Here is a 20,004-nt window from a genome sequence, read left to right on the forward strand (position 1 = left end):
AGTAGTAGTATTTGCTTGTTGCACTCTGGTAATCGGTGTGTGAGTGGCTGTTAATGCAGAAGTTGAGGATTCTAAAGCTTACAAACTATGTTGATTTATGACTTGGAAAAAAATTATGTAAAATAAACAATTGTCAGTGGATGTTTAACCTCTACTGAATGGAATGAAAAGTGAGGAAAAAGGAGTATATATGTATTTTCACATGTGTACTCTATAATGACAAAAGGCAAAAAACCCTTCAGTATTCTTTTCAGATGGCAAATTAAGGCCTTGTCTACACTTTCACTAGTATAACTGTCAGTGGCATTATGTTGGTTATATTCACAGTTAACAAGATTAAACACACTTGGGAATTGTAGAGTAGCTGCTGCTGAAACAGCATAGGTGTTATACTTCAAGGACTCCAGCTTGAATGATACATACTACTTTTATACCAGCCTCAAAAAACATTTTAGCATAAATAAATTCTAGGTTTGCTGTGCTCAGTGAATCGCATTGACAGAGCCACCCCCTCTGGATCTGTAAATTGGCCACATAAGCTGGAAATCACAAAGAAAACTGATACTGCTTTTGGTACAATTTGTGATTACAACAACATATTGTTTAACTATGCTTACTAGGAAGCAACTTGATCAAAATTCGGTGGTTTCATAGCTACAAAAGCAGTGCTCAACATAGCCACTTACAGGAAAGCAGTCCAGGCACCACCTTAATTCAGTCATGCAAGTTTTGATAGAGGCTGCCAAAGCAGCTGATTAGTATTAGCTTCATGATGTGCATAATCTGGACATGTGAATATTAAGAAATGAAATAATAAATTCAATTAACTTGATTGACTAGATAGGTTCACACTGCTTGTGATTTAGCAATTACTGACTGCAATTGCTAGGTGAACTAAATTGGATTAAATTCTCTGCAAACAGATGTAGGCTGTTAGTCTTAGTTATTAAACTATACCTCTAGATTTTTCTGTTAACCTGAAGGGTGTTCCACTTACTTTTGCTTAAGGTGATGCTCATCATTATTCCTTTCAATATGCCAGATAGTAAGGGAGCTCTCATTAACAAAACACAGCTGTTGCCAATTCATAGGATTAAAAGTTAAAGAGGTTGCTGTTACTCCTGGCTGAGTCTCACTGCACAGGAGGATATTTTCTTGCCAGTTCCTTCATTAAGGAGAGTAAAAGAAAATCAAATGCATTCAATAAGTCAAAAACATTCAAGCAAAATATATCTGGATGTGATTATGACTGACATTCAAGATCAAGTTTGGAAAACAAATACTTTGTCACTGACAAAAAATTTCTGCTGTCAAACATGTTAGGTCCTCTTGAGAATGAAAAGGAGGTGGTTAATTAGCCACAGATCAAATTATTACTGCTACAAAAAGATTGAACAGTAAAATAATTTTGAAAACTGACATTTTAGAAGCATTATCATGCACTTCCTTTTGTGAAAAGGCAGGAGTCATGGAAAAGAGTCAAGAGACATGGATTTTTTTCTCATCAGTTCCATCACAGATCACTTGAATGGGCCCAAACAATTAACTCTTCAGCACCCCAGAGCTCACCCTTGCTTTTCCAATCCATAAAATAATTATTATAATGCTTGCAGGCTTGCAGTTGGAAGGTATTATAATTAGGAAATAAAACACAGTCAGCCTGTGATTATCTATGGATGAATTACTTAGGTAATACAGTAATTGTGTTGTGAATGCAGCCATAGAAGCTATGGCTGTATTAACTAACTTGAGCATGAAACAGGGCAGAATTTGTGTGGGGCTGTAATGTATAGCTGACACAAGCCTGGGAATCTGCTTCCCACTGACTTTTCTTTTGTCTAGTGTAACCTATTTTATGTTCTCACCATCTAATTTCCATATTTCTCCACTACCCAGATTAATTCTTGACTGTATTTGCATTTTCAGGTGCTGTCTAAGAACTGATTAACATCATTTGAAGAAAATGGTTAAAACTGATCCTTAATTTCTTGGACAATATATCTGACTTAATCTAAATTAGTATTTGTCATTAGTGCTGAGAGGAAAAAAACCTAAAATGCATACACTGCTATAAATGGATTTAGTATAATCTCGTTGTTGTGGCCTGTAATAATTCACTCACAAAACAGATCAGGATGCAAGACACTGGTTAATATTGACAGCATATGCAAAAAATGAGAAGTATTCACACACACACACAGTAACACTCAGTAAAATTACAGAACGCTATAAGCTGCAATTCTGACTTTAAAAGATATCAGTGTAGCGCTGTCTCTAAAGTCCTGTCAGCATGTTCTCATCTCGTACCTAACAGATAGTGCCAACGCTCTTTTATAGTAGATAATTTATTAAGATCTGAAACTATATGGTACATGTATCTGAGCATTAAGCCTCTCCTTTGAACAGAAAAGAATAAAGATCTAGGGAAAAAATATCTCAGATGAAAGGCAGCTTTTAGTTATCCATAAGCTTTCTATATTTTGAGACTGACATAACTTTCAAAACATCTCTTATACCTCTGATTCCAAACTATTTGCTTAAAATACAGGAACTGTGCAATCATCATATTGTAATGACACATTAAGAATGCTAAACGTTGAGATTTCTTTCATCTGTACACACACATTTCTACAATGAATGCACAATATAATCCAATTGCAAAAAATGAAGGTCCTGATCTCAGTAAATTCACACACCTCTGTTCAAGTTATTATAAATTCTAAGTTTAATATTGTAAGGTAATTTTATTTTGTTACTAAATTCTTTCTGACGGGAACCTAGGATGGCTCTTTTATGACAATTAGCAGCTGATAGCTGTGTTCATGCTGACTCAAATAGGTTTAAATTGTTTGGCCTTGGAAACTGCCACTACTTTAAAGCAGTTAAACATTTCTAGATTATTTCCATTTTTAAGAATAATCTAGAGAAGTCTTTCAAGATGGTGTTTAAGTGCACACAATGAACATATTAGACCATGTGTGTTATTTGTGCTGTAAGTGACAAGCATGTAAGCTCTTCAGGCCAGTGAGGCTGTCTTTTTGTTTTCTACTGTGGTATACACACAGACATCCTGAACTACTGTGTACGATCAGAGTTCACAGCAAACATTATTCTTCTTCATAAGGGATAAAAAAGAGGCATCTGTAATAGTATCTACTACCATTACTAAAATTCTGAAGTTACAGGAATTTCTGCCTCTTCACTAAACATTGTACAAGAAAAGGTCATCATTAAATTGGCAGTATACAGAATATTCCTTACATGTCCTTGCTTGCCTTCCGCCTACTCCACCCTCCCCATTTGTTTTGAAGAAGTGCTCAGACTCCACGGTCAATGGAAGCTTGCTGGCAATGGAGCAAGACCAGGACTATATTTTTAGAGAACAATTAGAAAAATTAAATATTCTAACTTCTGTATCTGCATCATATTATATAATACTTCTTTTCATGACAATGAGCAGAAAATTATGATCTAACCCGGTGACCCATGGTAGTGTAATCACTGAGCAAAACTGTAAGACAGAACTAAGATCAAACACAAGTAATTAAGAGGACCACTGAACGATCGAGGGGGACAAAAAAGTAGAAATCAGCTTTAGAACGCTTTTCTTCTTTCCAGCAGGCAACTTACTTTCACAAACAGCATGGTACTAAACTTCCAATCGTGAACAGATAATTAACTGATGCTGAAGAATTTAGAAGTACTACAAAACACAAAATTTTGAAGAAGGTAGAAGACAGCTGTAGCAAAGTAACAGTCATTCTGACTAGTGGCTACTAATGCTAGAAAATAAACATATGAATTAAATGTAAATGGTATTAGAGAATCTTTTTTTACTCTTACCATACTGAAAGAACAAATTCTGGGATTGAAGAGTAACTGGCTACATATGGGCCTGTGAAACTAAATGCAAGTAAGGTGTAGTCCAGCTGAGCATTACCTGAAATGTAAAAATAAAGAACATGGTCCTTAATTGCCCCAGACTTTACTGTATATTATCACAGACAAGAGTACTCTTCTCAGCTCCTTTATATCCACTTTAACTCCTCAAAGACATTCTTCAGGCCCCCATTTCCTTTGCCTCACTCCAGATTGTTTTGATCTGATCATAAATATGTTCCCTATGTATCACTGCTTGGAATTTTTTCAATTTTTTTCAATAATAACTTGAGTTTGTAAAGTATTTTTTCCTCAAGTACCCTGAAATCCTTTGCAGTTATAATTTCATTCCTATACATGAAATAAGCAAGTAGGATAGGCAGGCAAAAATATACGTTAGATCCCAGACTCCAAAGCTTAACTGCAAGAACCCTCATTCCTCTCACATCTCAGATTTCTCAATGTGGCTTTCAGCATTCTGCTTGGGAGCCTACTGCAGTATGATTTTTTTTGTTATTCTGACTACATTTTCCTAAAATTAATTCCATTTCATTCCATTTGTTTTCCCTTTAAAACAGCTCCATTTTGTATTGTCATATTCCTCCCTAGCTTAAGCCTAACTAAAAGTAGGGCAGTGGAAAATTCCTTCCACTGCTTTCCATGCATCTTGTCATGAGACAGTTTCCTGTCACACTGTTTTTCAAGTCTTATCAAAAAAACCCTTCAGAAACTGGATGATTTAAGTATTGGTTTAATGACTGGTGACAGGGAGGGTTACCAGATCGCTACCTTTTAATTCTGTCAGTTTATTCAGTTCTGGAAAAGTGTAGATATATATGACGGGATTCAGCTTCCGGTCTGAAAAGGCGAGCACTTGACTGTTCCTATTCGCTGCAAAGGCTCCCACCTGGCCAGTCTGACACTGCAGCACTGTCGTCTTCTTTGTTTCAATGTTCAGGAAGAGAATGTAATTGCCACAAGGGTAGCAGACAGTTTGATTGTTGATAAAGCCAAAGTTCTTCTTTGAAAATCCCTGAACCCAACTTAAGAAAGAGCAACTGAATGTTAAAACATTAATCAAAGACAGATATTTCGCAAAATACTGTGATAAAGGGAATGTTGTAGCCTAAGTTACACTGAACTAATGCTTGGGATTTGTTAGACTCATCCTCATACCAATGTTGCAAAACGAGAATAACTTCAGGATCTAGTATTATAGGAATTACTAGTTCAGTGTTTCCAGAAACACAGGGTCAATCTTATGCTGATGGAGCACAAATGACTGTCATAAGAACATGGAGAGATGACTATATTTCTTTTGGTTTTCACTAAAAATAAAGTTAGCCAGTTCACAGGCTCTGTTTTTGTACTCATATATCATAGTAGTAGAGGATACCTTTATTCTGAAAGAATTACACAGGTACAATCCGTATTTAGGACCCAGTTGTGTTTGCTTAACCTTTTTACACTTTTATAGTTCATCTCATCCCCATAAAATAAAGACTACAAAGGCATGGCTTCTGTTTATATGAACCCACCCAGGAGGACTGTTCTGCTTTAAAGATACCAGTACCTTAACATGGTAAAACTTTGGAACCTAAATATCATGTGTTACACAAGGACTGAAATAAACTGCCGAAGAGGAGTCAGCTTATGAACTTAAAATACATCAAAAAATTCATAACTGCCTGCAGATGTTTTCACCCTTCAGAAAGTGTGTGGATAAACATCAGGGTCCTCTTATCAAAGGGATTTGCATTTACTATTAAGTGAAGATATCTGACTGAGCCACAGCTTAGCCTGGTAGTACCATGGCAGAAAAGTTTCAGCAGTGTAACAGATATCCTCTGCGTACAACACTGCCATTAGCACCTTCTCTTCTAATTTCTATTCAGAAACTTTCTATCTCTTCTCTTCCTCCAAATAAAAGGATTTGACTGGAAGAGATCTTTATCCTCTGCAATTGCAAGCAGTGTTTTTATGTTCCTTTCATGTACGTAAACAAGTCATAAGATCAGCTGCTGATCCTCTGTGCTCTTACTAGAAGATTGTACTACAGCCTCAGCACTCTCACAGTTAGGAATGTTTTAAAATGACTAGTCTTTAAGATATTTGTCCAGCAATAACTTCTCATTACCTTTTCTGAGTAGTTTCTGCTCTTGGCCTCTCTCACTACACACCAGAGGAGTAAGTGAAGCCAGAGGGGAGCAGGAGCACACTGACCATGTGCTTGTGCAGATGAACTGAATACCATGGCAACAAAGAGGAGACATTTCAGCTGATGAATGTTTTTCTGGACCTTTTACACAAGAACTAGATGTATATGACATGCCATGGCACATAAGACAACCTTTATGAACCTGCTCACAGGACCAGCTCTATGCTTTTCTCCAACACTAGATCTGAATCAGTGGAAATGAAGTGTTTTTAACTTCTGTTCACAGGGATAAAATGAAATCTAGAAAAATGTGTATGCAGGGATAAATTAATGGGATGACAGTGCAATTTGTCATCCTTATACAACCTGTAAAGGCTTAAGGGGACAAGTATTCAGGCTGTTATCTGATGTCAGCTATGACTGGTGCAGTACACACTGAGTCAGGTAATTAGCCATGGCTCACTCACATTTTCCATGCTGTGTCTGCCTCCAGTTCTGTATAAACATTGTGTCAGAAGTATTTCAGTCAAACTTTGCCAGCTGGTGAAATGTAGATGGCGCAAAGTAATTAGAGTTGCTTGGAAATTTCCTTAGAGAGCATTTTGTCACTGAAAAATGCTAGTTCATACAAAACAGATTATATGAAACCATGAGTTGTGTCAAAGTTCTGTTTTCTGAAGACACAAAACACGTAATTCCATTGCCCACTGCAAAATAATTTTTGTCATTTTCTTCTAAAACTGATGTATATATGACTACTGCTAACATTAATTTATAAGAAAGGCAAACTTTAAACTTTTCTATTTTATGGGAATAGGCTTTGCTTCACATTCAAAAGGGCTTAAACTCTTTTTTTTATTATTTTGCCCAACATTTTCATTCTATAATGGTGTTTTCACAAAGCAGAAAACCTGGGTCACAGCTCTTCCAGGTAACACCAGTTTGCACAAGGGACCTCCTCTGAATAGCAATTACATGCTTCAGATGGTATATTTTTTACCCTGCCAGTATCAGACTGATTAAGGCTGAAGCCTGTTTCCCCTATTACTAGAAAAACTTACTAGAACAAATAATTTTCTTTCCACTAAGAAGTGCTGCACCTATAATTATGGATCTATGTCCCGTACTAGCCATAAACATTGATGAAACAGCTGAAATACAATAGGCAAGGAAGTTTAAACATCTGTCCCATTACACAGAAAAAAATATCTAAACATCCTAGATTGCTGTGAAAGTCTCAATCAAGGTGGGGCAGGAAAAGCTTAATTCATCTACAGCTCCTATTTGTTCAGAACCAAAAAGCAAGTTCTTGGATTACCAAGTCCTCTGGAAGAGAAGTGTTTTACTATACATAGTGTGGGTTATGTTTGTGGGAAATGGAAATCTGAAAGTCTCCGACATGCAGGTGAAGATGCTAAGAGAGAACGGCAGGAGTGAGGACTTAGAATACCAGGAAAATTAAGAGCCATGGCAGAAGATTATGACAGTGGTGTTTAGGAGGTACAGGACAACCAGGTAAATTTCAGAGGCTGAAGTAATCTGGGTAGAACAGAAGACAGATGTGGCCATGAACAGAAATTAACTGTATGGGTTCATGAGGCCGGGTATTGAGATGAAAAGGATGCCCTGAGAGTTCATCAGGATTGTGTGCTGTCAGAACCACTACACAGGAAAAGACAACATCAAGCTCCAGCTTAAAACTAGTCAGGGCTGCTTACTCCCTGTTTCAGAACCTCCCTGTGCTAAGGGCAGAAAACCTAAGTTTTATCCAAATCCACCAAAGGCTCAGTCCCTGCTATATACTGCAGTGCAAGTGCTTCCTTCCCTTTTCCCACCCCCCAACTACCTACCGCCCTAACACAAACCCACAGCACAGCAGCCTCCCTTCCTTTCGCTGTTAGACCTGCCCTATTCTCTGACGGCTGCATAGAGCTGTCCCGGGGTGAGAGGAGCTGGGCCCCGGGAGCACAGGACAGGACACCGGGCACGCCGCCGTGGCCGAGGGGCTCAGGAATGCGTGGCATATGTGGAGGCCCGAAGGGCGCAGGCTGTCCCGGCCAGCCCCCACCTCACTTCCAGCGCAGCCTCCTCAGCCGAGGAGCAGCGGCGGTCCCCCGGGGCCTTGGCGCGAGGCTCCTCACCGGCCGGGGCCGCGCTCCGGGCCTCACCGGCCGCCTCCATCCGCCTTACCCCACCAGCGGCCTGTTTACACCCGTCTCCTGGGAACAAGAACGGCTTCTGCTATTAGCTGACACAACGCCTCCCGCCAGGCTTAAAACAGACAGCTGATTGGCCTGCGCCCGTGAGCCAACCAACCAACGAGCACGGGCAGGTATTTAAAGGGCCAGCAGCCGTAGAGGAACGGCAGGGGTTCGTGTCTTGGGGCGGGCAGGCGGGCAGGCGGGCAGGCGGGCAGGCGGGCAGGCGGGCAGGCGGGCAGGCGGGCAGGCGGGCAGGCGGGCAGGCGGGCAGGCGGGCAGGCGGGCAGGCGGGCAGGGCTGGCTCCCTGGCGCGTATCCAGCCTGACGGGGTAGTTCTGCCCGTGAGTCACTGATATCCGAGGCCTAGTCGTTGCTGCTGTGTCTAGAAAGCAGGTAGCTTTATTGGGCGTAGAAGTGAGTCAGCCCTTGGGAGAGCAACCGTGGGCTCCTTCCTTTGGCCACCCCTCGCCGCTCCTGTTCCAGCGGCATTTGGCCTTTCACTTAGCGAGGCAGCTGTACCTGTCCTCCCGTTGCATCTCATGTTTCTCCTTTCACGAGGTACTGCAGTTCTCAGGATGTGTAAGACAGTGCTCCTCAAGCTTCAAAGAGAGCTGACTGCTGGAAAGAAGAGAAAGTACGGCTATGATCTTTCTCTATATACTTAAGGCTTTTAGCGTGGCAACACAGTAAGAACCTCCAAGTATTTTAAAAGCAAAGAATTAGCAATAGTATCTCCTTTTCCTAAAGGGAGGAATGTAATTTATAGTGTCTCGCTCACTTGCGTTAGTTCGTTATCACTTATCTGTACAGTGGCAGTGTGTGGTTTTGCGATACTGCTATGTGCTCGCAGTGCCGTGGAGCAACGATGGGGAGTGGCAGTCCTATCCAGACGCAGCAGGATGAGCCTGTACCTTGCTTCTTGTCTCCATGGGTGCTCTGTATACCATGCAAAACCATGGTAGGATGAGGAAATGGGTTTCTTTTTCCATGGTGCCTTTGAGGGGCTGTTGTAGCACTCAAATCTTGTGATGCTGCTTTGGGTTCCTATGTGCCTGTCTCTGGGTTGTGAGTTAGCAGACTGCCTATGTTGTTCTTAATTGCTAAAAGAAACTTCAAATGAATTTTCTCTATTTTTATGGCCCAAAATTTTGCAAAATCTTTCCTAATGTTGTCCCTCAAACAGGGTTCGTTTACCCAATGTGCAAGCCAATAACACACAGAGTTGAGGTATTTTCAAATTAATTTCATTCATGTGCATGAATGGGTGCCTGTCTCAAGACAGCACACCTTTGTCTCAATAATCCCCATATTTATATACTTAAGTAAACATATTCATTATTATTTCCCTGAATGATTGGTTCCTTCTTCTTTGCCTTTCATGTAAATTTGTGCGCAGACTCTGTCTTCTTCCTTCATTGTCTTCTTTTGAGTAGGTGGTATCATTTGAGTAGGTGGTCCATGAGTCGGTGGTCATGATCTCCCCCTGCAGGAATTACCTTTTAGCTACTTCTTACTCTGTCTTGGCAGTTCCAAGTAGTTCTTCAAGGTTTGTTGACCAGACCACAATCCGTTACCTTTTCTGACATAAACATAAAGCCCCATTGTCTACTAGTTAGTTCCTAAACCCTAAATCATGTCTAGTTATTGTTTCACTATTTTAAATATTAACTGATGGGAGCTGTACACAGGACTTTAGCAGCTCCCTGGTTATTTCAATCATATTCTACATATTAATTGATAACACTAAGGGCAGGCACTCAGAGGAATGAGAAATGTCTTCTAACAGATTTTTTAATGGCAGGAGAAATTATTTTGTTGGCAGAGGACATCTTATGTACAGCTTCTGTGTGCCTAGGGTATGGCAGGCTTGTGCAATGAATTACCGCTCCCTTTCACTGCTGAGCTGCTTATTTATTACATAATCAAACAGCAATGACTTAACAAAAATCATGCTGTTCTTCCATTCAAATGGATAATGGTGTCAGGTTCATGGTCACTTTACTAGTGGCCATCTGTGTTTGCCTGCAGGAGGGATCACCATGGAGAATATTGGTCTCTGTGACATGATGCCTGAGGCCCAGCTCCGGTGACAAAACCTAACCAAGAGTCACCAACAGGCAAAACTTCCCCACTGTGCAAGCATGGATGCACTGATAAGACTGGGGAAGCTCCAGTTCCTCTATTAGTCTTGGGGTTTTGACAGAGACATGTCCATCACCAGGAGGGCCAGGACCGTCCCTCCCTTCAGCTACGGCTGCCCCAGCCCTCTGGTGCCTACAAACATGCCGTTTCCTAATAATGTACAGCTCTGACCTGAAGTTTCTGTGGAACTGTGTGGAGCTCCAAGAAGGGAATCATTTTACTTCTGGGACCATAAACTTGGACACTGTGTGAAACGCATTAAGAGGAAAGCTCCTCCATTTCCACTGTTATACCCCAGGAAAAGCGGGTATAAGGAGGGCCCTGGTGCCCTCACCTCAACTGAAGAGGGAGCAAAAGGGATGGAGAGGACTTCAGTCTGTGCTTTGGTTCTCTCTTTTGCTCTATGCATGTACTGACGTTCCCACAGGTCATGTTTGCAGAAACAAGTGTGAATCCCTCTGTGATTGCAAGGTAGTAATTAAATTACATCTAACTTTTGCTACGCGCCCTTATCTGTTAGGTTATCTCTTGTCTCCTCTTGGGTTTTCATCACGAAGCAGAATAGCTGCAGGAGAGAGAAACCCTCGTTACCCTCGCGGTGGGGTTGGATCAGATGTTGAAGGGCAATAAGCGATGCAGTGCTGCAGTAGCGGGAGAAGGCCCTGTCCGGCGAGGGAAGCGCAGGGAGGCCTGGTGCCTCACGGGCTGCTGGAGGCACCACGTGAAGAAAAACAGGCGTATGGGGTGGAGTTCTACCACAGGTTTCCCACTGAAATGGGAGTGCCAGCTGGCGTGGGTTCTGCTGAGGTTCCAAAGAAGAGCGTGTTGAGAGCAGCCTAATAGCACCTGTCCCAGCCAGCATCCCCTGTGGGGAGGACGCTCGGCTCGAGGAGGGACCACCGGGCTGCGCGACGCTGCTCCCCCTGAAACCCAAGCTTTCCCCCCCGTCCGTAGGGGGGCAGCCACCTGAGGCAGGGCGCCGACAACCCCCGGGGGAGGGAGGCAGGCCCGGCCGGCACACAGGCCCCCACACCCGGCGGCCGCCCACGCCCCGCTGAGGGGCGGTGGTTCCCGCCCTCCCCACGGCCGCCCCGGCGGGCGGGGCCGGCGGCGGCGTGCTGGGGCCCGGCCCGGCCCGGCGCAGTGCAGTGCAGCGCAGCGCAACGCGTCGCGATGGCGGGCGATCACTCTCGCAGCCTGGGGAAGGGTAAGCGCCGGCCCCGGCGGGCGGGCTGCCGAGTCGCCTCTGCCCGGGCTGGGTGGCCTGCGGAGGGCGAGCGGGGCTGTGCGTGAGGCGAGGAACGGCTGCAGCGGTTCTCTCTCTTCTCTCTCCTCAGGCAGCGCGGCCCCGGGGCCTGTGCCCGAGGGGGTGATCCGGCTCTACAGCATGCGGTTCTGCCCCTTCGCCCAGAGGACGCGCCTCGTCCTCCACGCCAAGGGCATCAGGTGAGCCCTTGCCGGCGGGCCGGTGTGGCGCGGTGCGCGGCCGCCCGCCCCGCTCCCGTGGCGGCCTGTCGGGGCTCGCACGGAGCAGGGGCCGGTTCAAGCTTCCCTTCTTCCCTGGGCATCCTAAGTGGCTCTTAATTAAACGTCCCTGCAAGAACTGAATGAAAAGAGGTTTCCGTGGGTGATTTTGTTATGAAGTTTGAACTTCTTGAGGCTTTTCAGGGGGAGGGGTGTTTGCTGAAGTGGGAAATAAGTAGGCTGTGTATGAAATCAATTATGTCAAGGTCCAAAGTAAATCCGTAGGGAAAAAGCCCAAGCCGATTGATTTTTTTTTTTTTTTCACCTGTCATCCGGAATGTTTGCAGTAATAGCATTTGAGTTTGTCCTGGGTAAATGTCAGTAGAGCCTTAATGTATGTTGTTGTTTGGTTTTGATGTAAGCTGCAGTGAAAATTTTGGGAGATAATATTCAGATAACAATAATGTTTCTGTTATATTACTGCTTAGCAAAACACAATAGTGAGTGAGTGGCCTTTTTAAAAGAGGAAAGGTACTGTGTTCCTATAACATTTTCTCATTCCTATGCAGTAGTAAGTTAATGGAATTCAGTACTTGTGTTTGTTTCTTTTTCAAGATAGCTGTGTCATTTCAGTGTTTTTAAATGGGGACTAACGCTTCCCTCAGTTTACAGCTTCAAAGTAACAGGTTTTTCCACCTTTTTCTGATTCCCACCAAGTCCCAGGCCAGCCAGCAGTTTGTTAACCAGCCTAGGGCTGGGAGTTCATGTTAGCATAGAGAATGCCTACCACTTAGTTCTGATAGCAAGATGAGAGTTAGGTTGGTTTGTTTTGTTTTTTTCTTGGGTCTTTTTTCAAAAGAGTAAGTGCATTAAAACTTCCAGGTCAGTTTAATTCTGTCTTTATTTAGTGTCTTTGGACTGATTTTGGACCTGGGAGGTTTGTTTTAGTATAGTGGTTTTAGAGGGGTTTTATGGCTGCCTAAATGTGGTAGTTGCCTTCTGGTAACCTTTCAGTGCTTTTGAAGGTTCAGCTGTGCTTAGCAGATCTTTGGGCTTACTAGGAATTTTCTGGGGTCACACATACAGCACAGCATATAACATGGTTTGTTAACATAACATAGACATATTTCCCATGTGTCTTTTTTTTATCAATATCTATTTGCTTTTACCCTAAACATCTGTTCTACGTGAGGCCGTAAGTGGTGAAGATAAGTAGGTGGGATGCTCTCTTGATTTGCTCTTTGATGTAAGGTCAGATTAAAGTTCAGCTGCATTTCTTAATTGGAGTATAGCTCATTTGCAATCAAGTGCTTCTTTCTTAGAATGCCCCTGAACCTGCACGTTCAAATCACCTCCTAGCGTGCCGCATTCTGAGCTCGACCTTTGGTTTTGGCATGACTGTAAGGGCTGCCTCTGTGGTGTGCTTGCAGACTTTTCATGTGTCTTTTATTAGTTTAACAAACAACTCACTGTAAGTCAGTGCTGATTTTCTCCAGCAAAGGGAAGTGCCCCCGGCAGTATTTCTATGTGTCAAATGGCTAGTCCTGCAAAGTACTTCAGGGAGGACAGGGGAGAGCAGGGGAATAAGGATTCAGCCTCTCAAGTACTATAGCTCTTGAGGTGTAATGACTGCATTTCACCATGGTATGGAGTGGACTGTAGCAGAATTGAACCTGTTTGGGTCTTGTTTCTTTTGCTCTTTTAGCCATGAAGTAATCAACATCAATCTGAAAAACAAACCTGACTGGTTCTTTGAGAAGAACCCCTTTGGGCTGGTTCCTGTTCTGGAGAACAGCAAGGGCCAGCTGATCTATGAGTCCCCAATCACTTGCGAATATTTGGATGAAGCATTTCCAGGGAAGAAGTTGATGCCTTCGGACCCATATGAGCGAGCCTTTCAGAAGATGCTTTTGGAACACTTCTCAAAGGTACTGCATCATCAGGATGGGATTGTGTTTCTTATTTTACCATAGGACCAAAACCCGCAGCTCTGTTGCCAATGTTGCTTTCATCCTTTAAGGCAGGTGTTGTGTCTGGGAAAAGCATTTAAATGACCAGAGGGGTTATTTGGGATCTCTTGCTATGAGCACATACAAACCACTGTGTATCTGAATTGCTCCCAGCATTTATGTGCAGGGATGGATGCAGGAAGGCAGCCAAGCTAGTGAAAGTGTATATGACTGAGGCAGGATTTTGAGTATCCTACAGTAGAGCAAACGTTAGTAGACCAAACCTGCTGAATGCTTGAGACCTAAGCAGTGACAATTGCTGTATTTTAAACAGTTTTTCTATAGGAAGTATTATATGGATGTGGAATGTGGAGAGTGCCTGACTCAGAGCCCCTACAACCATGGACAAGAGATGGCAGGTGGCTGTAGACATGGGACATGTATAAGGAGACTGGTTTTGGCCCTCAGTAGGGGTTGGATGTGGGCACTGTGGCTGGCTGGAAGTAACTTCTCTGTACAAGCATGTGCTTTGAAGGGTCTAGGAAGTGAAAGAAGTCAGCTTGGATATGAGGCAGTAGAGGAAAGGAAGCAACAGAAGATGCAAAGAGATGTGGACAAAGAAGGGGAATAGAAGGGAGGATATACTTACAACAGGCCTTTCTGAAAAAGCATGATGGGAAGAGGGTTACAGGGAAGCACACTGCAAGAAACTAAATGTCCACTGAATGTTGGTTGTATGAATGACAAAATCTTAGAAAAATGTTTGTCTATAAGCTTTTAAGGATCTAATTTAGTTAAGCTTGGCCACTGGGCAACTTCCTGGTACTGTATGCTAATTTCTCTGGCAATTACCAAATTAGAAAATGCACAGGTTTGTAGAAGCCTGCATATCCTGGGCTGCATATCTCTTCCTTAAAAGTACCTTACATGTTGATAATTAAAGTGCGTTTGGATTTAAAAGCTATGTAACTGGGAAAAGAGTACTATGCTGCACCTTGCCACTTTTATTGCTACTTTTTTGGTAGTATGTGCAAATGGGAAACATGCTCCTCTTCTCATTGTTCCCCTCTTATTACTAGACTAAAATTCATTAGTATTTGCATTTGTTCTTCATTTAAGCCTTTGCTTACATTTTCTGAAGTATAAAAGATTTTTGTTAATGGACTTCATTTAACTCTTTAAAGTTAAATCTTTAAGATCTAACTTGCATCTAGTATCTTAACATCTTAAGCTCTGAGTGACTTGTATTATTGTAATAGGAACATTAAAAACTTTATCCTTTCCTTTGTATAGATAACACCCATAATTTTCAAGTATTTTGTGGCAGTCAAAGATGGACAGGACGCCTCGGCACTGAAAGCAGAGATTGCTGAAAAGTTTGGCAAACTTGAAGAGGTAGGAGTATTTCATGATAATGAGCAGGTTGCCAATCATTCTATGATCCCTTTTTTCTTTCATGCTTTGGCCTTTGGAGCTAGATCTCTTCTCATTCAGTTGGTAGTTATAGCAATGAACAATCTTTCAATTTACTTCCCCCAGTCTAAGGATGCACAACAGCACCATTAGAGTAAATTTCAAGTAGCTAACCTAAGCTTCATGTGTGTGATGAAGGCTGTGTGGACTTGTGGAGTTTTTTTTTTTTTTTAATTCTAGCTGGCTGCTCTTGTCTTGGATACCTTTGTTGTGCTTTAAATGCAAGGAGCCCTTGCAGCATGTTCTAAGAGCAAGGGCTGAGAAGTCTAAGCTGCTGAAAAGCATCTGTGCTGTAGCTCTGCTGAAATCAGTACAGATACACTGGTGATGAAATAAGGTCTTGAACAGAAAAGATTCTCTCTTTGGAGGGGGGGAGGAAGCAGAATGTAATCTGTCCCTTGCAGAAATCCAGCCCTGGGCTGTGTTCTGCTACAGTGATGTAAGGCAACTTCAGCAGAGCTCCGGGAAGCGTCAGGTGGCTTTGATGCTATATTAGCAAATTCACAACCCTGATTTAGTGTCAGTAGTGGTTCTTGGCTAGTCTGAACAGCTGTCAGACTTGCCTTTATCATGAACCTGTTCCTTTTAGTTGGTTGCTAAAACCACAATGCTTGTCTGGCTGGATCAAGAAGCATTCCTCCAGAGTGTTTCTCTTCAGGTGCAAAGCTACCAATAGCTTTCTAGTACTTTCCTAATTCTCCTAACAGTTCTGTGCATTCTGCTTCCCTGCTCCCTAGAGCTGCCAAAGTAAAATTGTTTTCAGAGTAGTCTTGTCTGTCTGATCGGACTGATGCTGGAGTAGTGCAGACGAATGAATTCTTGGGGAAAGCCATGTATGTTTCACTTCCCTAATATACAGGTCTGTTAAACATTAAGGAAGAATTAACCTTCTTCCTGCTTTATTAATGCTGTGAAATACTTGCTGCTCCTTCAGTGTCTCTATTTTACTACACCCTGAAGGATTTTGCAGCAGCAGCTGAAGGTCAGCTGAGGATGGGAGGAAGGAACCGCCATGCAAACTTCACTCAGCCTGTTGCAAGAGATATTCAAGAAGGGAAGTGTTTTGAAACACTTCTGTATTTAGGTTGCTGCTACTCGACAGAGGGAGCTGTGTTCCCGTCTCTGCAACTGTGCAGCTGCTGGGTTATATTCTGCCAGACACCTGGTAATTCAAACAGCTTGATGCTTTCTGAAGGACTGCTTTAAAATTTCTGCTAGGTCATGGGGATTAGGGGACAGGGAGTAAATGCCATAGGCGTATAGTGTTGCATGTCCAAAAAGACAACAATTTGTAAGGTCTCTCAAGTTCCACCTTTAAAATGCCAAAGTGCCTGAAAACAGAGGGACTAATCTTATGAAAGAGACCAAGCTCTGGAGGTTCCTTAAAGCATGTTAAACTTGGATGACCATGGCACTCAAAATGTATCAGAAACATAAATGTAACAGGAGAACTTGCTGCCTTCTTTGTGGCCTTGCTTTCTGTGCTGAGCTGGAGGGATCTCTTTCTGGTAGATGTGGATGCTATGCTTGCTTCCTGTTCCCTTTGCACCTGGAATCAAATCCAGTTCTAGATGTAATGTTGTAAATGCTTTCCTGACACCACTTGGCCTCAAGGGCCATGGGAAAAGAGTCCCTGATAAAATGGTGTTCTAGTTTACCTGGATGTTAAAGTTAGGTGGATTTATTGCTCAAGAAATGCACATGCATTGTTATGTTTGATTAGTCTGTGCCATTAATGCTTTTTGACAAGTAAGAAATCATGAACTGACAGATTCTGAGAGCTAAATTCCTTTTTGTTTGTGCACAAGCTGTAGCTCACTAGTGATTAATATCTTGTGACAGTTTTTGAACCTCTGGAGAAGAGCTGGACTGACAGTGTATTAAATAGTTAAGCTTGATACTACAGCTGCTTCACTGACTAGCTCTGACTCCCCAGGTATTGCATGCACAGGAGAAATGTGCTGTATCTCTGTTATTTGCTCTCTGATCCCTTCAGTACGCCTGCATTCTACTACAAAGTGGGCTTTTTGTTACTGTAGTGTTCTGTTGTAATTTTCCTTCTGAGGGCAGTTGTCATCTCTTGCCCCTCACAGATTCTGTCCAAACGCAACACTGTGTTTTATGGGGGTGACTCAATCTCCATGCTTGACTACATGATCTGGCCGTGGTTTGAACGTCTGGAACCATTCCAGCTGAAGGAGTGAGTACCTTGCCTAGCTTCTAAGGTGTACTGAACTGCCTCAGTGTAAATATTCTTTGCATACACCCTGCAGCAATGGGCCACTTTTGGGGGCTGCTGAAGAAAGTCTGTATTGTGTTACAGTTTGTGGGAAGCATCTTCTCAAAAGAGAGATGAGTTGTTCAGGGATCTTCTGTAAACAAGCTTTTTTTCACCAGGTCTGTTTTCCTACCAAATAATTTTGACAGAACTGGAAGAAGTGGTCAAAATACAGGACTTTTTCTCCATCACTAACATCATAGATGAAAATGGTCTTTATTTGAAGGGGACGAAGATGTGGAGGCCTAGGTTCCAATTTCTTGGTCCAAAACCTCAGACTTGAAATGCAGTCTTCTGTTCCTCTTTGGAAATCCTAGGTTGACAAAGGAGAGTGATTTTGTTTTGAGATCAGAAAAGTGTATCCTGTCTTGCTGTAGCTAATAGATCTGTCGCTGTTGTAATAGCATTTTTTAATATGTAAATAAATGTCTTGGTCTGTTATATCCTTAAACAGCTCCAGTTACCATGGTATTGCATTAATATGTAGGGAAATGGTTTCAAAGGAAAACTGTTTTATAGCTGGCTTAAAGCAGGACTAAAGAGTCAATTTGTATGAGGAAATGGGTGATAAAAGTGGAAGATGAGTACAGAATAGTTAGTCTCACCCTGGTGCCTGAACCATTCTTGAACAAGAAAGATGCAGGGAATCCATAGCACTGAAGCTTCGTGCACTGTAAAATAAGGGCTTTACTGATGGGTTGTTGATCTACTTTGTCTCCTGTGTGGTCCTTGATTGGAAGGGGAAATATTACAAGCAATATAGGAGCATAGGTCTAGAGTTATTAAGGTATTTGAATGACTGAGGATCTGAGCCATTGTATGTTAAGAAAAGCTGCTTTCTGGGTGAGGGTTAGGAGTTATGTGGAGAAGTTACACATTTACTAAACTTGGGAGTTGGAAATATTAATGCAAAGTACTTGGGTCAATCTGCCAGAAGAGAATGAAAATAACAGTCTACGCTGTTAAGCTTTCAATTTGCCACATGGTGGGGTTTTTGTGTTTTTTTTTTTTTTCCAAATGTGTCTGAGTGGGTTTGTAGATTTAGTCGGTTAGTTGAATCCTCAGTTTCATCAATAGACTACATCTGTGTTTTGAGCTGCTGAGTTGCAGGGTAGTACAAACTGTGCAGCTTGTCTTGGTATGCACGAGAGAGGAGAGAAGAGGTTTGTGGGTTGTGGAGGATGACTCAACCCTTGCACACAGTATTTTCTTCAAGAATCACCATTAACAAAGCATTCCAGAGGGAGGCAGTGGTGCACAAGCCTCTGCCCTCAACTCAGAACAGATGATAAGTAAGAGCTGTGTCTTTTGCAGCAGGTATAACATAAACAAAAACATGCTGATATCTTGCATGATGAGTGCTCGTTTGTGGTTTTGCTCAGCTTTGCAGAGTGTACAACCTCTGTAAGAACTCTTTCACTTTTCAAATGCCAGTGTCTTCTATGATCTGATACATATTTCCATCACCTTCTCTGGGCTGAACATTATACTGGGATGGAGAAAGCAAAACAAGCAGTAAAATAGAACTGCTCAAGCTGTTTTGCTTCCTTCACGCCCTCCGAGTTTCCCATTTGCGTTACTCAGTCTCTTTCCTTTTCCTGTAGCTCTTTGAGTCACACCCCAAAGCTCCAACGCTGGATGGAGGCCATGAAGGAGGACCCTGCTGTCAAGGCTACAATGACTGACCCTCAGACATTCAAAGATTACCTCCAGCTCTATTTGAAGAACAGCCCTGAGGCATGTGATTATGGGCTCTGAGGTGCCAGTAGGCACATGCTTGCTGAAGTGTCAGAGCTTCTTTTCAGCCTGAGCTGTGGGGATCTAGTGTAATTTGGTGTGGGCTCTTCTGTGGTTACATTTCATAATGGGGAATAATTCTGTGCTGAAAAGGCTGAGAAATCCTCTGTGAACTCCACTCCTTCCTGTCAGGAGGAGGATGTGCTGGCTTCAGGCAGGAGATGGAAAGTCATTGCTGGCCATGTATATCATGTGAAGGAAAATGTTGGCTTTACTCAGAGGTGATGTTCTGTTATCTCTGGCCTCTTTGCAGGTATTGCTGGTGGGCAGTCCCTGAACTGACCCTGTTACTTGGTTTAAAAATTGTAATACTGGTGTCTTGAAAATAAATAAAAAGTAAACAATGTTGTCTTTAAACACAGGTTTTCCTTCTTCTTTCCAGGCAGCTATTAGTCACTGGACTGATTGTGCAGAGAGGAGCAAGGCACTGTAAAGGCTCGAACAGATAGTGTGGTCTCTGAAGTTAAGATGCGGTTACCTAGTACAAACTGTCCTCCTCTTTAGACAGCTCTACTGCCAAACCACTGAACTTGCAACCCTACCCACTTATCCCTGTTGAAGTCATGTTTGCAGGGACCATCTAGTAATGCCTTCCAGTTTGGGCTAGATATGCTAGGGGAGTGTGTGGTTATAATCTTTCTCTTCCTTCTGAAGTAGGGTCAT

The 20,004-nt window shown here is 42.6% G+C and overlaps 2 protein-coding genes across 7 annotated transcripts in view; one reads left to right on the plus strand and one right to left on the minus strand.

Moving 5' to 3' along the window:
* The window catches only part of CFAP43 (cilia and flagella associated protein 43), a 55,743-nt gene extending 47,495 nt beyond the window's left edge, over positions 1-8,248 (minus strand). For all 6 annotated transcript variants that reach the window (XR_011326891.1, XR_011326892.1, XR_011326893.1 and 3 more), the window contains exons 1-4: positions 8,106-8,248; positions 4,669-4,922; positions 3,844-3,940; positions 998-1,165 (exon numbers count right to left, since the gene is read on the minus strand). Coding sequence is in view for 1 of the 6 variants with exons in the window: in XM_069796919.1 (XP_069653020.1) it covers positions 998-1,165; positions 3,844-3,940; positions 4,669-4,922; positions 8,106-8,218 (632 nt within the window). In the remaining 5 variants the exon portion in view is untranslated. The remainder of the gene's footprint in view (positions 1-997; positions 1,166-3,843; positions 3,941-4,668; positions 4,923-8,105) is intronic.
* A 3,203-nt stretch (positions 8,249-11,451) lies between these two features.
* Positions 11,452-19,698, plus strand: LOC104321521 (glutathione S-transferase omega-1). Its single transcript, XM_069796922.1, has 6 exons — positions 11,452-11,587; positions 11,718-11,826; positions 13,550-13,772; positions 15,087-15,188; positions 17,360-17,466; positions 19,149-19,698. Exons 1-6 carry the CDS (start codon positions 11,554-11,556, stop codon positions 19,300-19,302), a joined length of 729 nt encoding a protein of 242 aa, XP_069653023.1. The 5' UTR covers positions 11,452-11,553; the 3' UTR covers positions 19,303-19,698.
* The last annotated feature ends 306 nt before the right edge of the window (positions 19,699-20,004 follow it).

The sequence above is a fragment of the Haliaeetus albicilla genome, chromosome 11 (assembly GCF_947461875.1).
Source record: "Haliaeetus albicilla chromosome 11, bHalAlb1.1, whole genome shotgun sequence".
NCBI classification, from domain to species: domain Eukaryota; kingdom Metazoa; phylum Chordata; class Aves; order Accipitriformes; family Accipitridae; genus Haliaeetus; species Haliaeetus albicilla.